Below are 24,865 nucleotides of genomic sequence, written 5' to 3' on the forward strand. Positions count from 1 at the left end.
GTTTTTGTTTTTGTTTTTTAATTATTTGTACATATGTGGGGGTGGGTGGCTATGTGCACATTTGTGCAGTTCCCATGGAGATCAGAAGAGGGTGTCAGATCCCCTGGAGCTGGAGCTACAGGCAGTTGTGTGTCACTTAACATGGGTACTGGGATCTGAATTCTGGTCCTCTGCAGGAGTACTCAGTCCTAACCACTGAACCATCTCTCCAGCTCCTCTGTGGCAATTTTAGAAACAATAATTCAACAAAATGTCATACTGAGCCAATACTGAGGCCTCTGTGGTTAGTTGATTTGTATGTTGGCCTCTATAATCTAATTCAGCTAAATTTCCTAGACCTTAGCAAATTCTTGCTTATTTAAATAAATGGCACAGTAACTATTAAGTACTACATGCTGAGCTAAGCGCTGGAGATATAGCTGCAGATGGTCCTCAATTTACCATAGTTTGTCAGTGTTATAATCGTGTGAGGCAATACACACTCAGTAGAAACCATGCTAGTGATGTGTGTTATGCTGGAATGGCTGGAGCCACAGCTCTGCCACTCATGAATATGAGGCTTAAATGATCGATACTCTGCCATGTTGGGTCACTCAACTAAGGTATTTTGGATATCTTCAACTTACAGTGGGTTTATCAGACATAATTCTGTAATAACAAGGACCTGTCAACAATCATAGTAAACAGTGTATGAGTCCTGAAGTAAGGAATGGACTAGAGAAGTCCATATGGTGCTGCTCAGCAGCGGTTTCCCAAAGAGCTAACAAGACTAAGTTAACAAAAAGAGACTCAGTTTAAAAACAAAAACAAAAAAACAGGAGAAAACTGTAGGTGGAAGAAGCGCTCAAATGTGAAACAACACCTAGCTAAGCCAGTTCTTTGTCAGTGGAGTTCCCACCAGCAGGGAACATCAGGGAGGCTTACAAGTCATAGAATAATTATAGTGTTGTATGTCTCCACATGTAGAAACTAACAGAAGTGTTACAATGGGAGATTCAGTGTATGACAGAGCACATCAAAAATTTAGAAACTAGTCCAAACATTTTATGCTTCCAAAGAACAGTTACAGATATGTGGTCTTTCCACCAGTAAGTTATTTCACTGGGTTTTGGGCTAATTATTTTTCTAAAGAACAGCCTGTCTTAGTTAGGATTTCTATTGCTGTGAAGACACCGTGACCATGGCAACTCTTATAAAAGAAGACATTTAATTGGGTAGCTTATAGTTTCAGAGGTTTAGTCCATTATGTTCATGGCAGAACATGGCAACATGTAGGCAAACATGGTGCCGGAAAAGGACCTAAGTTAATACATCTTGATCTGTAGACAACAGGAAGTGAACTGAAACACTGGTCATGGCTTGAGCACAGAACTCAAAGCCTAACCCCACAGTAACATACTTCCCCAACAAGGCCACACCCACTCCAACAAAGCCTCACCTCCTAATAGTGTCACCCCTATGAGCTTATGGGGACCATTTATTCAAACTACCACACAGTCTCTTCCATATTTGATTTCAGCTTCTTATTTCAAATCTGCTTTCTTCTATAATGAAAATGTCTTGTCTTAGAACTGAAAAAACAAACATAAGCAGATAAGTCAACTAATTGTTCTTTTTCCAAATCTTAGTTGTAGAGAAAATGGACAATGTTACAGGTGGCTTGGAGATATCCCGCCAGACTTACAACGACAAGCTCACTGCAGTGGAAAGTGACCTGAAAAAATTAGGTAAACTGCAGCAAGAGAGAGCCATTGAGAGGAGGGGGTCCTCTGTATGAGTGATGGCAGTTTTTAGAATGGTAATGCATTTACAGTTTTTGTTGCTGCATGCTGTGTCTTTCCTTGCCATTTAATTCTAATATTTCCATTTTTAAAGGTAAGGACTCCCATCTTGAAAATTTTATGAATCATATAAAATCTGTACCCTAATCTCGACTGAAAAGAACCATTAAGTAACCCCTACCAAAGGCTCTTTGGTCAACTGCTCAGTAAATACTAATTTGAATTATTTTAAACTATATTGTTGGGCATTAATTCCCTGTGTAGATCAGGCAAGCCTCAAACTCAGAGATTCTTCTGCCTCTGCTTCCAGAAAACTAGCAGAATTCATTTTTCATATAAAAGATTCTAACCTGTTTGGTCTCTTGATGTTTGTTTTCACTTATTAAAAAATGAATTTTGGTTCAAATGAGGTATAAAACTTTATGAATATGATTCTGCTTTTGAAAATTTAAACTCAGCAAAGTTCATCATTTTTATTGACAGTTAAAAAAAAAAGGAATTTGGTAAATTTTTAAGATTATTTTCTTATAAATACACCCTGCCTGCTATCCTAGTATCTGGTAAATCCCACTCTGTCTTTGAAAAAAAGTGTCCACTCAAGTTTGTAAGTCCTATGCTAAATACCTTTGCTGATTCTGTAGCACCCATTTTAAGTAGATACCAATTCTTAGTAATACAGCCTAGCCTACAGTACCACAAATTTCACATCTAAAATATAGTACTACCAGTTAAGTATATGGGATCTTTCTTAAAAATTGCATGTATTCATTTGTTTGTTTATTTGGTGGGGAGGCATACACATGCCACAGCATGTATGTAGTAGTCAAAAGACAAATTACTTGTAGGAATCTGTTCTCTTCCTCCACCATGCAGGCTCAGGGGTTGAACTTCGGTTGTCAGGTCTGGCAGTAAATGCCTTTACCCACTAAGCCATCTCTTTGGCCCATATCTGAGTCTCTAGCCTCAATTGAACATCCTTATACCACCAGGCTAAGTAACAAACCTCTCTTATTTCAGGGGACCAAACTGGGAAGAAAGCTATAAGCACCAACTCAGAACTTTCTACCTTCAGATCAGATATTCTGGATCTCCGTCAACAACTTCAGGAGATCACAGAAAAAACCAGCAAGAACAAAGATACACTGGAGAAGTTACAGGCAAGTGGAGATTCATTGGTGGACAGGCAGAGTCAACTGAAAGAAACTCTGCAGAATAATTCTTTCCTCATTACCACTGTCAACAAAACCCTCCAGGCATATAATGGCTATGTCACAAATCTGCAACAAGACACCAGTGTGCTCCAGGGCAATCTGCAGAACCAAATGTATTCTCAGAACGTGGTTATCATGAACCTCAACAACCTGAACTTGACCCAGGTACAGCAGAGGAACCTTATCACAAATCTGCAGCGATCTGTGGATGACACAAGCCAGGCCATCCAGCGAATTAAGAATGACTTCCAAAATCTGCAGCAAGTTTTCCTTCAAGCCAAGAAGGACACCGATTGGCTAAAGGAGAAAGTGCAGAGCTTGCAGACATTGGCTGCCAACAACTCTGCCCTGGCCAAAGCCAACAATGACACCCTGGAAGATATGAACAGCCAGCTTAGCTCATTCACGGGTCAGATGGACAACATCACCACTATCTCACAGGCCAATGAGCAGAGCCTGAAAGACCTTCAGGACTTACACAAGGGTGCAGAGAACAGGACAGCCATCAAGTTTAGTCAACTAGAGGAACGCTTCCAGGTCTTTGAGACAGATATTGTGAACATCATTAGCAACATCAGCTACACAGCCCATCACCTGCGGACGCTGACCAGCAACCTGAATGAAGTCAGGACCACTTGCACAGATACCTTAACCAGACACACTGATGACCTGACCTCTTTGAATAACACACTGGTCAATATCCGTTTGGATTCTGTTTCTCTCAGGATGCAGCAAGATTTGATGAGAGCAAGGTTAGACACTGAAGTGGCCAACTTATCAGTGATTATGGAAGAGATGAAGCTGGTTGACTCCAAGCATGGTCAGCTCATCAAGAATTTTACAATTCTACAAGGTAAGTGTTCTGTATTTGGATTTGTGTCAGTTATCTATTGCAGTAAAACAAATTATTCTAAAATATGGTCATTTAAAACAAATATGTGTTATATAATAGGTTTTATGGGTTGAGAATTCAGAAGCAGCTTTGTAGGTTGATCCTGATTGATAGCTTTGTTTTGGGGAGTGTGTGTGTGTGTGTGTGTGTGTGTGTGTGTGTGTGTGTGTTTTATTCAAAAGGGGAATAAAAGGTGGACTTTGCACACTGTATTTAGTGGGGGTTTTCTTTCAAGGCCGAGAAAAGTTTAAGAAGGAAATAGAGGAAGATAATTGGTGAGCTTTGGGAAAGTTATTGTCACAATGAGTTTACTAAAAAGGAGGCAGGTGAACTAATCTTACTCCCTTACACTAACAGAGCTCCTAGATTAGTTAAACTTGGAGAATGAAAATGACATGTCTGGATTTATCAAGGCATTTGGCATTGATACCATTAAGAACAACGTAGAAAAACAGGTGGACTGCAGAACCTGAGAGCTGGGAATAATAGCACGATGTCAGCCCAATGGAATAGAGCCTGTTCTGTTCAGATCCTGTTCAGTGGTAGACAAGACCCAGCAGATCCCCATTCTTTTGTGGGAAACAGGCTCTAACTCTATAGCTCAGGTAGGTCTCAAAGACTAACCCTCCTTTCTCAGCTTCTTGAATAACACTCACAAAACTAGCTATATTCAGTTGCCCTCCAGAACATCAGTCCCAAAAAGGTACTTCAAGATAATAAGAGGTTGAGAAAGCACCCCAATTCTGGATATACATGCTTCCTTCTACACATGCTAATCCCATCCTCTTCCTCTTTCCATAAACATGGAGAAGCTGATAAGTTGGTTTATGTGGTTTATGTGAGCCCTGCCTCTGGTACTTTCCAAGAAGGTCTTGTTAACATGCATTTAATGAGCCCATGTGCTGGCATCTCAGCCACCCGAGGCATCCTCATCAAGATGCAGAAACTAAAGTGGTATAAGTCTGTAATCCCAGCATTCAGGAGGCCAGGGTAGTAGGACTGCAAGCTCAAGGCCAGTTTAGGCCACATGGGAGACCCTGTGTCAAAAAATAACACAATAAAAGGGAACTAGATAGGTAGTCATATATTGGCCTCTGGGAACAGCTATCTGTTCACCCAGCAACCAAAACTGCTGTTAAGGAGCCTTTTCTTTTCTTTGGTTACAAATAACATGACGATTTTTAACCCAGGTTATGCACACAGAGGGCCTGCATGCACACTGTCATGCTGGAGGTTCCTGCTCTGTCCAGAGCTGCTCCTTGGCAAGCTGACTCCTGCCTATAGCCTTGTGCCCTGTACATAGTCTGATGTTTTCCTCTTAGTGATTCTGAGAAAATAGTAAGGTTTCATGAGAATGAAGTGAGACACATTTGAATGCCAAATTGTTCCTCTAGGAACATTCCCTCTCATCTGTGTTTACCTTTCAGACTTTTGAGGGCTCCGTTGAGGTAAGAGCAAATACAGAATGAGGTGCCTAGCGTGGGTTAGTGTTGTGAGATGGTCTTTCTGTAGGCTGTGAATATGTGTTGCTACCATTGGTTAATAAAGAAGCTGCTCTGGCCTATGGCAAGACAGGTTATAGCCAGGCGGGAAATCCAAGCAAAGACACGGGGATAAGAAAGGCAGAAGCTGGTGTGGGGAAGGGGGAACATTGTGGGCTGCCAGGGAAGCAAGATGTAATGGAACATAGGTAAAGCCACAAGACACGTGGTGATACATAGATTAATAGAAATGGGTTAATAAAAGAGCTAGTTAGCAATAAGCCTGAGTTATAAACCAAACTGTTTATAATTAATATGAGCCTCTATATGTTTATTTGGGGCCAAGCAGCTGTAAGACACAGGAAAACTTCTGGTTACAAGTTAGAATAGCACCTGTGTGATGGTGAATTCAGTTCCTAGAAAAGATTTCCCTTGTGCTCCTACAGCCAACATATTTCAGTGGCAACAAAACAGAGCATCTTTGTGCATAAGTAGTCTTACAGCACACAGGGTTAAGCTGCCTTTGAGTCCATGAGTCCTGCTGTCTTCTGGAGCCTTACCTGGAGGTACATCATGCTCAGGTACTGTCCACATCTATCAGTTTCAGCCCAGTCACAAATGTGTGACATGCTGGTCATGCTACTGAGCCCTCAAATAAATGGTCCAACATTCATCGTTTTATCTCCTTAAGGTAGGAAACATTAGCATTCTCCTTCTGCAGGGGAGAGATCTAAAACATAGATAGCCCAAGTAACTGTTGTAAGTTCAAACAGCTGTCAAGTGACAGCAGTGCTAGTTCCCAGGCCCAGGCTTCCCCCATGGTACCCTGGTACCTATGCTGACTTCAGAGAGCAGCACGTTTGGCAAGGTTGAAAAGACAATGAATTTACTTTTAGGAGTTGGTTCTTGGGTAAAGGATTGACCCTTGAACTAAGCTCTGCAGGATATGTAGCAAGGCTGGAAGAGTAGGGAACAATGCCAAGTACAGGGCAGATAAGCTATGAGGCCTTAGATTCTCTCATGGAGTTCCTGTTCTCTCCCTCATGCTACACTACCTCAAGACAGAACGTGTCTTTGGGCATCCTTGAGGGCAGCCAAGTCCATAAAGTCCATAAAGCAGATGTGGTCATTTGGTGAGAAACAGTGGGTTAAATATACCCTTCTCTATGAACAAGGAGTTAACATGAACTAGAAGTCAACTCTCAAGTTCAGGATCAAGAATGAAACTATTCTTCAAAATGATTGTCAAATACTATCTATTGCTTTTTTATTATTTTATTTTGGGGATTGTCATTTGTGGTAGTTTTGTTTTGTTTTGAGATAGGGCCTTGCTACATACTAGAACTTACTATGTAGACCAAGCTGGCCTTTAACTCACAGACACCTGCCTGCCTTTGCCTCCTAAGTGCAAGTGCTGGGATTAAAGACAGGTGCCACCATGCCAGAGTATCTGTTGTTTTGTTTTGTTTTTAATTTGCACTTTCCTTTTCACCTTGGTGAAGCAAAGTTAACAGTTGCTTATTACACATTACTGTAGTTTAGATCTGGAATGTTCCCCAATTACCTGTGTATTGAAGGCTTAGTCCTTAGCTTACTGTTACTGGAAAGTGGTAGAACATTGAAGAGATAGGGCCTGGCAGGAAGTATCTGGTTCACTGGAGACATACCCTTGATCTTGAAGGGGTTTTGTTGTAAGATGCCAGTTTCTTTTTTAATCTCAGCCATAAGGTAAATAGTTTGCTCCACCAGGTGCTCCCGACCTTGATGTGCTACCATGCCACAGGCCCAAAAGCAAGATACCCAGTCAATCATGGACCAAACCCTCTAAAACCATAAGCTAACATAAACATTTCCTCTTTTTAAGTTGATTATCTCAGGCATTTTGCTATCGTAACAGAAAGTTAACACATAGGTGATGAATAAGTTTAGTTATAGATTTTTTTTTAATGAGAAGAAAGCTGAATTATTTTGTATCTTTTTTATTTCTACCCAGTCTATCTTCCAGTCTTATACTAGGGTTGTTGTTGTTGTTTTTGTTGTTACAGAATTTTATACTGTATCCTAGGATGAAAGCCTAGGACTGCCTCAAATTCATGACAGGCCTCCTGCTTCAGCCCGCACAAAGTTCTTAACATCATGTCTCCAAGAATTTGGATAAATTTGAATTTGAATTTGGATGTCTCTACTTTATGTCACACAAAAGTTTTGTTAGAAATCATGTTTAAAACTGTCTAGAGTTGAATCCAGGAGGAGTTGCTGGCACTTCTCAAGTCTGTTGTTCATATGCCAAAGCAGAGAAGGGACAGTGATGAAAGTCTACCGCCTGAGGATTCAGTATCTTAAAGCCCCTAAGTCTCTGACATCTGGGAGCTACAAGGTGACAGAGCTAATGCAGGGTTTCTCAGAGCCCTGCTGTTAGTTTTCTGAATGCATTTGGGGAGCTTGTGACAGCTTTACCAGCCACATGGGTTCCCTGACAATTCAACATCTCCAGTCAGAGATCTACCCCCTCAGCCTTGTTATTTAATTACATTCCAGTCCATCTGAAAGCAAATTGCATTTCTGCTTGGCAATCCACACAATATGACTCTTGACTCGAAATCCCAAGTTGTTGAATACATACTCATAAATATTTTCCCATTTTATGTGGGGGGTAGGAATAGGTAACATTTAATTTTTATTTATTTATATGTGTATATGTGTGCCTGCATATAGGTGCATTTGTGGCACAGCTTACACAAGGAGTCTATTCTTGCTCTCCATCCTGTTGAGGAAGGTTCTCTTTTGTCTGCGACTGTGCCATGACTGACTAGTGTGATTGTGGGCCTCTGGGTGATGCGCCTACCTCTCTGCCACTGACCTCGCTACATGAAAGCTGTAACTACAGATGCAAGCCACTGCACCTGCCTCTTTACATGGGTTCCAGGGGTCAAACTCGGGTTGTCAGACTTGCACAGCTAGCCATTTTTAGCCATCTCCCCAGTCCTTTGTTTCATTTTATTTTTATTTCAACAGCCATCCAATAAAAGACTCAAGTAAAACCAGAAGCCCTGAGATTACCCAGACTTAACTACTAACGCTAGCCTCTCACAAAAGATCATTTCCTAGGCCAATGCTAGGCTTTAAAAATACCATTGGCTTTTTTTTTTTATCAATTTTTAAATAACAAGAAAATAAACATCTAATTTGTCTAGTGAGCAAAGTACATCATAAGAATCCCCTTATCCATGAAGCACACATCTTCTTGTAACACAGCATCTTGGGGGAGTACTTGCTTCTAGGCAGTTTTTGCAAGGTGAAGGCAGCTATGAGTGAGGACATCACTATTATGTGCCTTCCAGTTTATGAATAGTCATGGATATTAAGCTTAATCATATTGTAAAACTGTTTACAGTGGATAAGTGCAGTGCTTTACAAGGAAAGACTTGGTTTTATATTATCCTAGCTGGGAATCCCCATATCCACTCCTTTATATTGTGTGATTTTAGAAATTAGCATCTTCTAGTGTTTTGTGCTGACTCTGGAACCCATGTTTGATGCCTTCTGGAAAAAAGCCAGTGCCTATGTGTGCACTAGATGAGGACATTCAGCCATTTCCAGTTGGGGAATGGGGGTCATCTAAACCCTACAAATTACCCTACCCAGAAATAGTAATCAATAAAAAGCTGCTACCCCACATGAGGGAGATCTAGGTATGAGAAGGAGATCTGTGTGCCTTTGGGGCTGGGGAGGTCTGCAGAAAGAAGTCTAACTGAGCTGAGAGACAAGCCCCGAAGAGCCACTGTTCATCTTGCAGATATACTCATTTCCTAAAGCTTGCAGTTGAGCCATCAACCCCTAGTGTGAGGAGTTGAGAAACTCATCACTGGCTGAAAGTTTAGAAAGTAAGGATAAAGCATTACTAAAGTGACTGGATTTTCCAACAGATCTTCAGATTTCCTGAGGTTCAACATATAATCTGAATGAAAACACAGTTGAGAAGTTATATGATATTATGTGCCTATTACATTGGAACTTTGCATAATAATACTCATTTCAGGGAACTCTCTGGCACCTTCCCCAGTATGAGCCTCTATGACACCATTTTGCACTGACAGACACTAACTTACCTTAAGGAGATTACAGATGGCCTTCCCAGTCATCCCTCAGTTACATGACTTGGATAACATTCTCCCTCAAATTAATTAGAAGAAAACTCAGATTGCAGAAGACACCAATGGACCCATTCTTAAATGTCATTAGAGTCAGGAAGGACAGGTCTCTATGGCCATTCCAGGATGGACCCAGAATCCACATAACACACAAGTTGGGAAGGGAGCATTACGCAGAAGCCTCTTCCTTCTGATGTCTTCTGGCACAGAATGCAGATATTAGGATGCTGGGCTTCAACAGTGAAGTACATGCATCTGGTAAACAGTCCTAAATAAAGCTGCCAGACAAGGTAAGTTCTGGGTGGGCTCAGCAAGCCAAACAAAAACTAAATTCATAGGAATGAAGGGAAATGCATGACTTTTCTGTTGGTGACAAGCACTCTGGTGCTGGCACCAGCACGGATCTTATCAGTGAACACCATTGAGCTCCACCCTAAATGCTGTGGACAGGAAGGAGAGGCTTATTACAAAGAAAAATAAACCAGTACTTCATTGTATTGCTTTGCATAGACTTAAGCTGGCTGAAACAACAGATTGCTCTCCTCAAAGCTCTGGAGTTTAGAGGTCAAGGTGTTGGTGAGGTTGGTTTCTTCCAAGGCCTCTCCGCTTAGGTTACAGATGGCCATCTCCTCCTTGTGTCTTCACTTTGTTCTCCCTCTGTGTCTTAATCTTTTTGTTTTTGTAGGCATGTGGGTGGTGTGTGTGTGTTGTATTCACATGTTTGGGGGGGGGTGTATATGCACAGCCATGCACACACATGGAGGCCAGAGGAAAATGTTGGGTGAACTGCTTCTCAGTCTATCTTATTCTTTGAAGCTAACAATACATTATAAATAGTAAGTACTCCTGAATGTCTGTGTTTGTGTATTAGATTTTTTTTTAATTGTGGGCTATATAAGCAGATACACCCTCACAACAGACTTTATATATATGTTTTTATGTTTTAGGTCCTCCTGGACCCAGGGGTCCAAAAGGTGACAGAGGATCTCAGGGACCACCTGGTCCATCTGGCAACAAGGGACAGAAAGGAGAGAAGGGAGAGCCTGGTCCACCTGGCCCTGCGGGTGAGAGAGGCCCAATTGGACCAGTAGGCCCCCCTGGAGAGCGTGGAAGCAAAGGATCCAAAGGCTCACAGGGCCCCAAAGGATCCCGTGGGTCCCCAGGGAAGCCTGGCCCTCAAGGGCCTAATGGGGACCCAGGTCCACCAGGCCCACCAGGCAAGGATGGACTCCCTGGCCCCCAGGGCCCTCCTGGCTTCCAAGGACTACAGGGTACCGTGGGTGAGCCTGGCGTACCTGGACCTCGGGGGCTACCAGGCTTGCCAGGGGTGCCAGGCATGCCTGGGCCCAAGGGGCTACCTGGCCCCCCAGGCCCTTCAGGAGCAATGGAGCCCTTGGCTCTGCAGAACGAGCCATCAGAGACCAATGGTAAGTCCAAATGGCCCTTTTCAGCCAGACTTGGGGAGAAACAGGGCAATGTGTACACTTGGCTAAACGAACCTCCATGAGTACCCTAGTTATACTTAGCATCAGGGGCTCTGTGTGTCCCCCCTTGATGGCTCACTGCTATCACTTGGACCCCTGTGTTTCTGCCCAAACATATCAGGTCTCTAGTCATTTAGGTGAGCCAGGCCCTCAGAAGACACATGCACCCCAAACCCTTCCTTCCAGTATCCTGTACTAACTGCTCTCTGACCATCTTTCCTCATCTTTCTCCTTTCTCCCTAGAAACAGACTGTCCATTAGTTCACTCCCCCAGTGTGCACGATGTTTCTGTGACAATGTCTACAATCAGATTTGCTTAAGAAGGTGCTGTGGTGCCTTTGCATCTCTTTGACAATTAGTCTTTTGCAAAACTCTGCAGTAGTTAAGAACCATGCCATGTGGGTTACCCATGCTTGTCCCTGAGTCGAACTTTGGTTATGAACACTTGTGTGCACTAGTTTACAGGTTTCCACTGATCCAAGAGTGACAGTGACTATCAGGGCCCATTCCACTTCATTCTGTCCTTCTAAAGTCTGATCCAGGTACAGAAAAACAAAGACCCAGTCACTCTTTTCCAAGTTGTGTGGTTTTTACAACTGTGTACTCTATAGCCCACATTTGTGAACATCTACCCAGGTTCCACCCAGAGACACCAGGCTTCCATTGACATGCAGGTAGCATGACGCTGTCCCTTTGGAATTTTAAACACAGCTGAGGAAATGCAGAGTGCTTTGTGTTTTTTAAATCAACATTTGAAAACTTTGCATTCCTAGGCTGTCCACCTCACTGGAAGAACTTCACAGACAAATGCTACTATTTCTCAGTGGAGAAAGAAATTTTTGAGGATGCTAAGCTTTTCTGTGAAGATAAATCGTCACATCTCGTTTTCATAAACTCAAGAGAGGAACAGGTATGGTATGTCAGCTGCACACTTGGTTGGAGAAAACTATAATTTAGAGATCAGTTATACCTGGAAATTGCATGCTTCCCAGGGAGTCAAAGAGATCAAAAATTCATGGTCTCATAAACAAGGAAGGCTGCAGTTTGCAGGCATGGACTTTATCCAGGGACTAGAGCATGTGGATCATCATGATACTTAAACCTACAGATGTATAGCTCCTCCTGGTGGTTCTTTGGAGAATTGCAGCACAGCAAAGATGTGAGGAGGGAGGTTACCACTAGACACATGTAGAGAGAGAGGCATGAACACAGTAGGTTTGGGATGGGATGCCATATACCAGGTTTGTTTGTTCAAAAGGAGTTGGTAAGGGCCCATGTGTGACAATAATAGTGGCCCCTTATTAAGCCCCTGTTGTGTGTAAGGCCCTCTTTTAAAAACCTTATAACAACCCTGCAATATAAACTTTATAATTGTCATCCTCCCCCTTGGTTTTTTAAACAAAGCCTTGCTCTGTAATCCTAGCTGGTCTGGAATTTGCAGTGTAAGCAAGACTGGCCTAGAACCTATTGCTATCTCCCTGTATCTACTTCTCAGTGGCATGTGCCACTACTTTTGGTTCCCCCATTTCACAGGTAAGATACACTGAGGCCCCACAACGTTTAAATGATTTCTTCTCACAATGAAAAGGTAAAAGCAGAGCTGAGACCCAGCTGGCAACAATGTTCATTTGTTGCCACTCACTAACCATCTCCATCAGACACAACCCTGGAATCTGATCTTGTAGTAACTGAGGAAGCATATGAAAAGCAACAGTCAGAGGCCTGGGCCCAATGACTTGTCTTTGGTACCTCAGTTGTGGTAGAGGCTCATGGATGGGTAGTTGCTGGGAAACAGGACACAGAGCAGTTATCTTAGGGACTCCGAGGAAGAACATTACTGTCACTTGTTAACTTGGCCAAGAAGGTCAAAGACCCTGAAACAGTGCCCGTAACAAACTCAATACAAAATGGGTGGCAAGGGCCATTAAAAACTCTGAGAAATGTGTTTTGTCAATTTTACCAAACAAACAAGACCTCCTTTGTGTGGGCTAATAATTAGCAAACCTCCCTGGCTTCCTTTTCAGCAATGGATAAAAAAGCAGACAGTGGGAAGAGATAGCCACTGGATTGGTCTCACAGACTCTGAGCAAGAAAATGAGTGGAGATGGCTGGATGGGACGCCTGTTGACTACAAGTGAGTTCTCGAAATTTCTAGACCATGTTCATTCTTTCCTGATTTCCTACAACTTTAACCTTAATGACCTTATATCCTAGTTCATCCTCTCAAGGGCTAGGCTCCTGGGACTAGTTGCCTGTTTCCAGTAGGGAAGCATGGTGGGCGTCACTATGCTGTCAAGTAGGGCACTTCTGACCAAAGTGTTACTTTGAGTACTATGAGAAAGGATAACAAAGCCACCCAAACACATTTCTGAAGACTGGGACAGTCCTATCCTAGCCTTGATTAGGCTTCTGAACCAAATGTGATTATACACTCCAAGGTTGTAAATCTCTTCTATACAGGAAGACCAAGTGTGCCGCACAGAGGATCCAAGAGTAACCATCCTCTACAGATTCAAAGATGTCTAAGTTCTTCCAACTCAAATTTTACCTTTTTTCTTAAATCTTGCCTTACTTCTTCTGGAGAAAAAGTGGAAAACCTATGAATAGCCATCTCTGAGGGACCTTCAGTTTGCTGGAGACAAAGAAGATAAGCAAATAGCAGCATATCACAGGAAACTGCTGTGCCATGGGGGAGGGGTGCTTCCAGTCCGAGGTAGTCTCTAGGCCCTGAAGTAAGACTTTAGGTAGCTGAAGTTGCATGGGGGCTGAGGTGGTGGACAGAGAGTCTCAAATATGTACAGGAACAGCCAGGTCTGAGCAGGTTTTCGCTACATATATGATCCACACTGGCCTGGAACTTAAAATCTTCTGCCTTCAGCACCCAAGTGCTAGGTCAGACCTGCATCACTACACCTTACAGTTCTGTACTTTTAAACTCTCCACATGATGAGAGAAAGTAGGTAAAATCAGAAGGCCATTTCCAGAGGTGGGAAATGTGGACAAACTCTGAAGTGGAGCACTTAGGGATTTTAGGTGTGCCCCAAAGCTGAGTAGGTACACTTGCCTGCCAAGTACTCTATCTGCTCTCTTGTGCCTGCCTCTGGGAGACACTGGGACTCAGGGAAGCACCCAGCATGGCAGGGATACTCTCTGCAGGACTCCATACATCTGTGGGTGTTGATGTGTGTGTAAATCAGGAGCTGTGATGGCTTGAAGGAAGAATGAGAGGCAGAGGTTAATAAAGAAAAAGGCAAAGCTCTTTCTTTGGCAGTCAAGAGAGCCAGGATGTCTTTTTAAAGGAGTTGAGAGATAAGAAGAAGAAAAATCCATCCCCCCACTTTTCTCATAAATAGAAAGAAAGGTTTGCGCTTGACTAAGGACTCCGTCTTAAACTTTGTTGGCTCACGTGGGATTTACTGAGCTGGCATATTGCTAAGTGCTCCAGCTCCCAAAGGTGACACTTTGCTGCTTTCTCGGGGATCCAGAAAGAGTTATGTGCCTGGGGAAGAAAGCACCTGCTATTGGTCACTGGTCCCTGGGGGGTGACATCACATACAGTACTGGGATTTTTGTCACCAGTCACAGCCACCTAGGAGCCTCCTGGAAGCTTAGGCTCCTGCACTAGCCACCACTTAGACTGTGTGTCTCGTTTTTCTACCCAAAGGAATATATATACATAGAAAACTCCCCAGGATCAAATTCTAAAAGGAAGAATAAATTAGGCAGACATTATATGAGAGCTCAATGACTGAAGACTTAGTTTGACATATAATAATAAACACTGCACAAACTAGAGAAAGAGGTACCATCCAGGGGCAGGAGTACAGAGTGAGCACTGGGTTCAGGCCTGGACCTGACACCCTATGAGTTACCTCAGTCACATGAAATCTCCATGTCCCCATGTGTAAAATGAACTTGACAAAGGGGCTATGTTAATACTTCTTAAGTGTGGTTTCCTAACACACACACACACACACACACACACACACACACACACACACACGCAGAGAGAGAGTAGATTTGATATAGAGCTTGACACCTGGGAGCACTAGAGAAATACTGCCTGTGGATGTTGGTGTTATTGCTACTGTTGTCATAATCACGATTGCTACCACAGTGAAATGCTACTGAGTTGGGGAATATTACTCCCTAGAATTTGTACAGTGTGCAGGATCTTAGTTAGAGATCCACACATAGCATCTTACGAGAATATTCCCTGTCATAGCTTAGGAATAGAAACAGGCTTGCCAGATGGTGGTGGCGCACACCTTTAATCTTAGCACTCAGGAGGCAGAGGCAAGTGGATCTCTGTGAGTTCAAGACCAACCTGGTCTACAAATCGAGTTCCAGGACAGCCAGAGCTGTTACACAGAGAAACCATGTCTCAAAAAAAAAAAAAAAAAAGGCAGGGGGTGGGAGGTGAATGGAAACAGGCTTCAGCATCTCAGGGTCTCCTAGCTTTATATAAATGCTTTTCCAGATGCTCAGATTCCCTTTGCCCTCCTCTTCTTTGATTCTGAGGCCTTCAAGCATGGGACCATCCATCCCACTTCCCCTTCCTCCCACCAGCAGTGGTTTCCAGATCCACAGTCACCAGAGACCATTGTGAACAGTTAGTATGAACAACTATACACCAATAAACCAAAAGCCGAAGAATGAACACATGTCTAGAAACAAACAAGTTGCTAAGACTTAAGAAGAAATGGGTAAACTGAGCAGACTAACAAATGGAGGTTCACGTGGCCATCATAGCTTCCCAGCAGAGAACAGCCCAGGACCAGATGAAGGAAGGATTCCTGCTAGTCATCTAAACCTTTCCAGTACCAAAAGCCAGTGGCTCTGGTGCCATCCCAGGCCTTGCCCAACCACAGGAATTAGTGCACAGCTCTCCTTTTATCCTTTTCCTCCAAAGCACATGGACATGTCCCTTTGAAATTATTCAAGGATTATGTGATTATTGTAAAAGAGGAACCAGTGTTCAAGGAGAGACCTCTCCTCTCCTCTGCTTCACTCTGTTCAGGGAGACAGGGCTGGAACTCATGCATGAAAAGCAGCACTAACAGAGAAGAGATGCCAGGTGCTGAGGGCACATTGAGACCTGAACTCAGGTTTATTGTCCTTGGAGCCTTTCACGGTTACTATACTGAAGGAGATCAGGACCAGCTAGAAGAAAAGAGCTCGTAAAATGTCCTAGGATGGGGCTATGGCCAGGTCCTTGTTGCCATAAGTCTACCTACACACCAATGTGATTTCACACAAATACTGGAGGACAGTGTAGATTGCCGAGATTTTACATGATAACAGTCTCTACATTATCCTGAGGTGTCCACAGGGAAGTGGTGGCTGGAGCATGGAGTATGAATGAGAGGTGTTATCCTTGTGATAAACTACACGGTGGGCCACAAAATAATATCAATAAGTTCAAGAGAACTGGGGTTGTAGAGACTATGTTCTGTAGCCCCAAACAAGTAGATAACAAAAGGTCTATAAAGTATTTGGAAATTAAATGAAATAGAGCAATAAAGAGACTACACTGACCATGCTTGATATTATCCATAGACCAAAGAGAAAATAATTACAAAGAAAATCTAAAAATGTTTTTAAACAATAAGAACATATCAAAATTTATGAGCTGCAGCTAAAGTAGTATTTTGGACATTTACAACCTTCAAACATTTGCTTTTTGTTGTTTTTTTATTTTGAGACAGTGTCTCTTGATGTAGCTCTGGCTGTTCCAGAACTTTATATGTAGACCAGCCTGGCCTCAAATGCACAGAGATCCATCTGCTTCTATCTCCCAAGTGTTGGGATTAAAGGTGTGTGCCACCACGCTTGACCCTACATTTTCTTAAGGATAGGAAAGCGGTGACCTAAGCTTCCACTTTACGTGGGTACAAAAAGAAGAAGAAATTAATCTGAAAATAAATAGCAGGGTGTGTACAAAACCCTAAGCGGGCCCTTCAGCTCCACACATGGCTAAGTTAAAGGAAAGGAACAGAAAAAATAGGAAGGGAGCAACATAGGAATCAACAAAAATGATTAGTGAGACCAGGGGCTTTAATTCTTAGTGGAGTGATTGCAGGCATGCCACTTGGCCAGCTGTCACTGTTAACAAGCTGAGGCTCTGCCCATCTTAGAACAGTAAGCCCTCATGCCCACTCTGCTCACAGTTGCCTCGTAAGTCTGCCAAAAACCACTGTCTTTCCTTTTCCTCTCTCTCCTCTACCAAATGCCATTTGGTAGAAATGTGATAACATTTTCAAGTAATTGCTTTTATTTTTATGTTACAAAGATAAAATGGGCTACTGTCCTATCCAGTTATATAACTCCATGTTGTAGTTTTATAGTAGTAAGCCATAGAGCAGTGGGTGTCAGAAGGGACTCTTCAGTTTCTACTTCTTCAGCAACAGCTCATGCTAGTCAACACTTCGTGTTCCTGCCAGGGTGGCACTGGCCCAGGCCACAAGAGAGGAATCTTCCACATCAGGGGCCCTTATAGTAGGAGAACATCTTGCTGCAAGAGACATTTCCTGTTTGGAAGCCTGTCCCTCACAAGCAGGCACTTCTTGGCTGCAGTCTTGGTTAATCTTGGAAGGAGCTTTTCCCAAGACAGAACATTCACTCTGATGTCATTAGGACAAGCCCCAAATCCTGGGATGCTCTACTCCCCAAATTCATAATTTGTGTGTGTGCAAATCACTACAGCTGTCTGTGCAAGTATTCCCAAGATCCCAAGGGTGCTTAGAAGCATCTGTGTTAATGTGTCATATGTGTTATAATATGGCCAAGCTCAAGTTATTACTTCCAGAGTCTACCTGTGAATGCAATCAAGGCACTGTTTAAACTAGCATTCCAGAATATTACATATACGTTCTGATTATCTGACATGCTTTGTTCTCTGTAACAAACATACAAACTGAGGGTTTTGCCATAGCTTGCTCCATGGGATTTGAGCTTCTCCAGAGAAGCTTTGAGACCCAGGCTCTCATTCTACAGGCCTGCCTCCCACCTATGCTGGCTATCTCAGGTGCCTTTACACTGCAGAATTTGTGCTGCCTTTAGTCATAATGAAATCCTTGAGAACTCTATATAAAGAATTCTGGTGATTTGAGGAACCCAACTGAGAAAGGCTCTCTTTCTGTTTAATTATGACTTTAAATTACTTAAAAGAAAGTACAAGAAAATCATATTAAGCTGGTCCTCTGAATCCAAATAAACCATACACATATATATGTGGGTGTGGATGTATGTGTAGATGTGTGTACACATACAGTTTTTACAATTAACTGAAAAATCAAGAATATCAAATACATTTTACATTTGGGAATCAGATCAAATTATATAAATACAAATCAGAATCGTTCCCTTTCACCATTACTGGTAGACATGAACAAAATGTATGTTAAAGAGAACAAACTACTTGGGTATCACTGACCTTTACAGAGGTGGCCTACAAGGTAGACAGGAACATATAAGAAAGCATCCATGAAAGGAAGCTCCTTTTCTTCCCAATCCATCTTTCTGGGCACCACTGATAGTGTGAAAGTTTTAATTCATCTTCAAGTCTGTTATGTAAGTTCCATGAGAACTGGGACTTTGTTCTGTGCTTCTGTGTTACCATGGCTTAACTTATACCTAACCCATAGTACATTCTATGTGAGTATCAGGGAAGTGAGTGAATGTTTTCTAATTCTTACTTGTACTTTCCCCTCATGGGTAGATGGTTCCTTCTAATTTATCTTTGCATCATTAGATTTAACTGGGGTCACTATTTTTTCAAACCCCCAAATACACATTTAGGATTAGTTGAGTATCACTCTGTTTTGCTGCCCTAGTATTTGACTATAATTATCTCTTCTTTCTCACTGCTTTCTGACTTTGATGATCTCTTTCTCAAAAGATGGAAGGCTATATGAGCTCTCACCTCCAGTTGCCCTCAGATACTCTACGTCTAGTGGGTTATGAGTAGTTGCTGGAAGTACTGTCACTACAGATGTTTCAGGGGACCCTTTCTAAGAAGTCACTTTGTCTCAAGCAGAAACCACAAGCCTTTATGCATGAATTTGCCTCTTAAAAAGAGCCTTCTGGAAAAGTGGAGTCGGTTTCTTGTGGGAGCACACACGCACACGCGCTGTCTTTACCTTTCTCCTTCCCCCTTCCCTCCCCTCCCCCTCTCTCCCCTCTCCCCCTTCTCTCCCCTCCCCCTCTATCTCCCCCTTCTCCTCCCCCTCTTTCCCCCTTCCTCTCTCTTCCCCTCCACCTCTCTTCCTCCTTCCCTCCCCTCCTCCTCTCTTCCCCCTCCCCCTCTCTCTCCCCTTTCCCTCCCCTCCCCCTTTCTTCCCCCCCTTCCCCTCTCTTCCCCCTCTCCCTTCTCCCTCTCTCTAATGACTTTTCATGGGTTACATGAGACCCTGTATCAAAGGAAAAAAGAACCTTTCCTTAAATAGTCTTGGGCAGTGATACATGCTGCAAAAGGGCAGAAGGTCCGATTCCAGTACCCATCCTCAGTTCCAGAGCTTCTCCAGCTGCTAGCCTCTGCCCACGAGGCCCCAGGGCCTGCGCCATCCCTTCTGCTGTTGGACGGCCTGGAAGAATACCTAACAGAGGATTCGGGGGCCCAGGAGGCCGCCTACGTGGCTGCATTGCTTCTGGATACTGCTGCCCACTTTAGCCGCCGTCTTGGAGCCAGTGGCAGCTGTGGGCTTGTGGTGGCCCTTGAGACCCAAAAAGGAGACGGTGATGCACCATATCTGACATTGCTTCAGCGGTATTTTCCTGCACGGTGCTGGCTGCAGCCAGATGCCCCAGGCTTGGGACGGCAGCACTGCCTTCGAGCCAGCCTGGAGTCGGGCCAGCTGAGTCCCAGGATGGAGTGGTCAGTGACCTTCTTACCCAATGGAGAGATGACGATCACCCCCTGGCCTACACAGGCTTCTAAGCCCAGCCCAGATAAAAAAAGGTCCAAGTACTGGAAGCCAGTCATTAACTTTGGTGTGTGACAACCTCTCTGGTCCTCAGTTCCCCTTGAATAGCATACTTACTTCAGGGACAGGGACAGATTCAAAGACCTGAGAACTGCAGGTTTTCTCTTTATAAACTTTCTAAACAGTTGGGGGCTGGCAAGGTGACTCAGAGGTTAAGGGGCCTTATGATGGCCTGGCTTTGATTCCCGGGATCCACGTGGTAGAAATCCAGACCTGACTCCTGCAAGTTGTTTTCTGACCTCCACACATGCCTTCTGTGCTAATAATAATAATAATAAATAATAAAACCTTTAAAATAAAATTTATAAAAAAAAGAGCCTTCTGGAGTAGTCTGGAGTCATAACTAATTCACTGCATGGAAACAGGCAGCAGCACCCAAGTTAAGGGGCCTCAAGTGAATTCACCCTAAAGAAAATTTGCTCAAGCTTGGAATCCCAGCTGTCCAGGAGGCTGAGGCAGGATGACCACAAGTTAAAGGCTAGCCTGACCTACAGAATGAATTCAAGGCCAGCCTGGGCAATTTAGTGAAAACTTGTCTCAAAATAAAAAAGTAAAAAAGAGGGCTTGGTGTGGACATAGGCAGTGGTGGAGCGCTCACCTAGCATGCACAAATGTCTTAGTTCAATTCTCAGGACTGCCTGACCCCTCCACACACACCCTGGGAGGGGGGACCTCGCAAAACTTGTTTTTAAGAATCCTCTTTCCAGCTGGGCATGGTGGCACTTTTAGGAGGCAGAGGCAGATGGATCTCTATGAGTTTGAGGACAGCCTGATCTACATAGTGAGCTCCAGGACTAAATAGAGAGACTCTGTCTTTAATAATAAAATAATAATAATAATAATAATAATAATAATAATAATAATAATAATAATTAATAATAATAAGAAGAAGTAGTAGTAGTAGCAGCAGCAGCAGCAGTAGTAGTATCCTCTTCTAGTCAGGCATGGTGGTACACACCTTTAACCACAGCATTTAAGAGGAAAGGCAGGCAGAGTTCTGTGAATTGAAGACAGCCAGGACTAATCACTGTCTCAAAATAAATAAAAATCCTTTTTCCTGGGCTAGAGAGATGGCTCAGTGAGTAAAGGCATCAGCCACCAAGCCTGATGACCTGAGTTTGATTCTAGGACCTACATGTTGGAAGAAGAGAATTGATTATCTCAAGTTGTCCTCTGACCTCCACACATACAATAGCACACGTGTATGCTCTCTCATGTATTCCCTCTCTGTCTCTCTCACTCTTGCTCTCTCATAAATAAAAATAAAAGCTCTTTCCCAAAAGAAGTAGAGAAATGTTTGTGTCGTTTCAGTAATATTAAATTACTGTTTTCTGAAGCTGTCAGCCAAGTGCAGGTGGACCAGAGCCACAGCCAGTTGTTTGTGATTGTGGGTTTCTGTAAATGTGCATTAAGGTGCTCTCACTCTCTCTTCCTGACCTTTTGACATGTTAGAGACAAGACAAGCCAGTGCCCATGGATCCTTGTATATTCTCATAAGAACATATGTGTGTGTATATATATATATATATATATATATATATTTGTGTGAGATATCCCAAGAGTGCATATTATCATGCACAACTAGTCCACATTGCTAGACACAGTTGAAAGCCATTCACCCAACTGTGTCAAAGGACTTATCCCTTCCACAATGTAATAATGAGGTTGACCTCATTACAGCAGAGATAATGAGCCTGCAAGGACAGGCTGCTCTTTATATTACTCTGCAAACAGCTAAGTGAAAGTGTGCACTGCTTTCCAAATGATGCATCTTCACTCCACAACAAGTAGCATGCTTGAGTTTTGTGTTTTTATAATCCTCTGGTGTTCTTGAGCAAAGAAAACCTCTGCATACTGTGCAGATAACACTCCTTTTCTGTTTTGTTAAAAGAAACTGGAAAGCTGGACAGCCAGATAACTGGGGCAACGGCCATGGTCCAGGAGAAGACTGTGCTGGGCTGATTTATGCCGGGCAGTGGAATGACTTCCAGTGTGATGAAATCAATAACTTCATTTGTGAGAAAGAAAGGGAGGCAGGTAAGCAGATTCACAGCTTACAGAGGAACTGAAGGGCTCTGGTCTTGTAAAAGGGAGAGGTGGCAAGAAGTCTGCTCTGAATGCAGGCTCTCAGGACTGATCTTCCAAGCCACTTCTTATACTTAGCAGCAGGGTAGGTTATCACCCTTGGTGGAAAAACAATGACTCATCAGTTTATAATATTGTCAGTTAATTATTCTTTAACATATGGTTCCACTGTATGTTTTGAGGGGCATGTGGACATCCACATCCTGCCAATTCAGCCAAATAGTCAATCTGCATGTACTTAACTGAGTACTTAGTACAGGCCAGGCTTTGTGCTACTATAGTGGAAGGTCATAGTCTACATATCTTAAACATGCTATGTCAAAGAATTCTGTAGAGATTCTCCTTGGCTTCATTTACTGTATGACCTCTTTAAAACAGAGTGGCAGATGGAAGACATGGGGAAGGAATACTGAGAGTGTAGGGTTTCTTTTGGAGATGATGGCAGTCTTTAGACCTTGTGAAAATATACTAAGGGAATTGTAGAGATGGCTCAACAGTTAAGAGGACTGGCTGCTCTTGCAAAAGGATCCTGGTTTGGTTCCCACACCCATGTTGGCTCATAAGCATCTGTAACTTCAGTTCCAGTGGACCTGACACCCTCTTCTGGCTTTGGCAGGCACCAGGCCTGTGGTGCACAGACATACATGCTGGCAAAACACTCATACTCATTATATAAATAAAATTAAAATTGAAAAGAAAGAAATATACTAAGGCCCACCAAAGCAAAAATTTTCATCAATAATCTGCATGATTTGTGAATTCGAATTCAATAAAACTACTTTTGTTAGTGATAAAGAAAAATCTAACTAGACTTTGTTCACATTATTTTTGGAAGTACTGGGACACAAATTCACATACACATTCAAGATAGTGACTGAGTACTTTTGATGTGTCAAATAGTAGTGTAATGCTAAGGATCTCAATCAAATAAGGAGCACTCAGTCTGGTTAGCTGAGGGCAGAAGCAGATCGCTAAACGTGAAATTACAATTGATGGTGGCAACCAGGCATTGTATATTTGCCTTGTTTGCTCATGAAGGAGTTAAGTAGGGAACAGGATTCCCTAGAATTGGCCCATCAAATGAAATGTAATTTTACTTAATCTGAAGAAAAACTTCCCAGCATTCTTCTTTGAATGATGTCTTTTGTACTCTTTCCTAAAGATTCCTCCTGTTGTAAGTTCTAAAAAAACTTTATTCCTCATCAAAACTAATGCCCATCCTTATTTTTCTCTCCTAGTACCATCATCTACATTATAACACAGTGTGACTTAATGGCAGGAACGTGTTTTCAGATGCCTCTGACATCTTTCTTTCTCACCAGATTGGATGGGGAAAGCATTGAAAACAAATGGACACACTACTGCACTGTGACCCAAGGATTAGGGAGCGAAAATGCTCCCCCACGTTGATATATTGATTTCCAATGTGCAAATGGACTGAATCACATAGATTTTCTCAGCCATTAACCATACATTTTATGAAAATTGTACCTTCCTGAATGTGGAATGCTCCAATCAGAAAAGGACTATCATTGGTTGTTGAGTTACAGGCTCTGTGTAAACAGTACATTTCTAAATTCCAAATGTAGGAAGAATATGCAAACGTACAGATATATAGACCACCTATTAGTAATAATATGAAATATACTTAAAGAGCTTTTAAAATGCTGTATTTTTGTACAAAATATTTGCCTTTTACAATCATTTTCCTTTTTTAATTTTGCCTATATAATAATACATAAAGCCAAAGAATACAATAATGGTACTAATAAAATTTCATGAAGTTTCTCTTCAGATTTCATCTGTCCAGCTGTGTGTATGTGTCATTTCTTTAGAACAGTGAATCACATGAAGCATCTAGAAATACCTTTGCACATTTTGGTGCTAGAGCTCAAGCCTGAGAACATCATGATGGCTCATTCAAATGGGCTGTGCTGTGAGCCCAGCACCAGCCACTGCCTGTGACGTGTTGACTCAGGATGTGCTTTTGTTCTTTTTTTGTGGAGCAGGGGTGATGGAAAAACATCTGTCAGGAAGGACAGAGCACCTGAATCTGGACATCTGGAAGGTCCTGGTTTATGGCTTATGTGTGAACAGGCTCAGTGTCAGACCCACCTTATGAGCAGGCATAAGGTTATGGCACCACCTCAGTCAAAGGCAGTGATGTTTACAAGACAGAAACCAGCTATATGCCACTTGCAGAGTCTGTTTTTCTTATGTTGGGTTATGTTCCAAAAATATAACTAATATATATGCTGAATGAAATGCAAAAATAAACTTACCGCAGTTTGTTGAACCTGGCAAAGAAGCTTCCCCTGTGAACATGAAACTTCTCGCTCCCCTTGTCTTGCCACTCCAGAGTCCATTGTGGAGATGCTTGAGTGGGAACTGGAACCCCATCCAACTACTATCATTCTCACCTCCCGCAGGTCTTCCTAGGTGCTATTCCTACAAACCCAGGTAAATGGTAGAACATACACAGAGTATAATTTCACACCCATGGCCCCATGCCTAATACTAATGTTGTATACCTAAAACCATTCAGTTTTCATGGCCTGGGAAAACACCTTAAGTACCTGTCTGTGTGCCTTGCTATCCTCTCTGTGTGGGTTAGACAAGCTGCCAGCCCCCAGTGTTACCTAAGCCTAAATTGCTGAGGTCTGAGATGGAAGACAGGCACTGGACTCTAAGAAGTCTTCATATTCACAAATATTTACAGACTAAACTCTATGCACTTCCTGTTTTTCAGGTGTTAATTAAGGTTTGTCTACTGGAGCAGGGATGTAGCTCTAATGG

At 42.7% G+C, this 24,865-nt stretch overlaps 1 protein-coding gene and 1 pseudogene across 2 annotated transcripts in view; both read left to right on the forward strand.

The window, feature by feature from the left end:
* Colec12 (collectin subfamily member 12) overlaps positions 1-23,878 on the forward strand; it is a 177,951-nt gene extending 154,073 nt beyond the window's left edge. Inside the window, exons 4-10 of one of the 2 annotated variants that reach the window (XM_036205027.1) lie at positions 1,629-1,727; positions 2,799-3,845; positions 10,464-10,943; positions 11,774-11,910; positions 13,025-13,134; positions 21,876-22,021; positions 23,308-23,878. In XM_036205027.1, the coding sequence (XP_036060920.1) occupies positions 1,629-1,727; positions 2,799-3,845; positions 10,464-10,943; positions 11,774-11,910; positions 13,025-13,134; positions 21,876-22,021; positions 23,308-23,327 (2,039 nt within the window). In that variant the 3' untranslated portion in view covers positions 23,328-23,878. The remainder of the gene's footprint in view (positions 1-1,628; positions 1,728-2,798; positions 3,846-10,463; positions 10,944-11,773; positions 11,911-13,024; positions 13,135-21,875; positions 22,022-23,307) is intronic. The other variant, XM_036205026.1, reaches the window with a different exon arrangement.
* LOC118594630 lies at positions 18,901-20,237 on the forward strand (annotated as a pseudogene).
* Positions 23,879-24,865: the final 987 nt, after the last annotated feature.

The sequence above is a fragment of the Onychomys torridus genome, chromosome 13 (genome assembly GCF_903995425.1).
Source record: "Onychomys torridus chromosome 13, mOncTor1.1, whole genome shotgun sequence".
NCBI classification, from domain to species: Eukaryota; Metazoa; Chordata; class Mammalia; order Rodentia; family Cricetidae; genus Onychomys; species Onychomys torridus.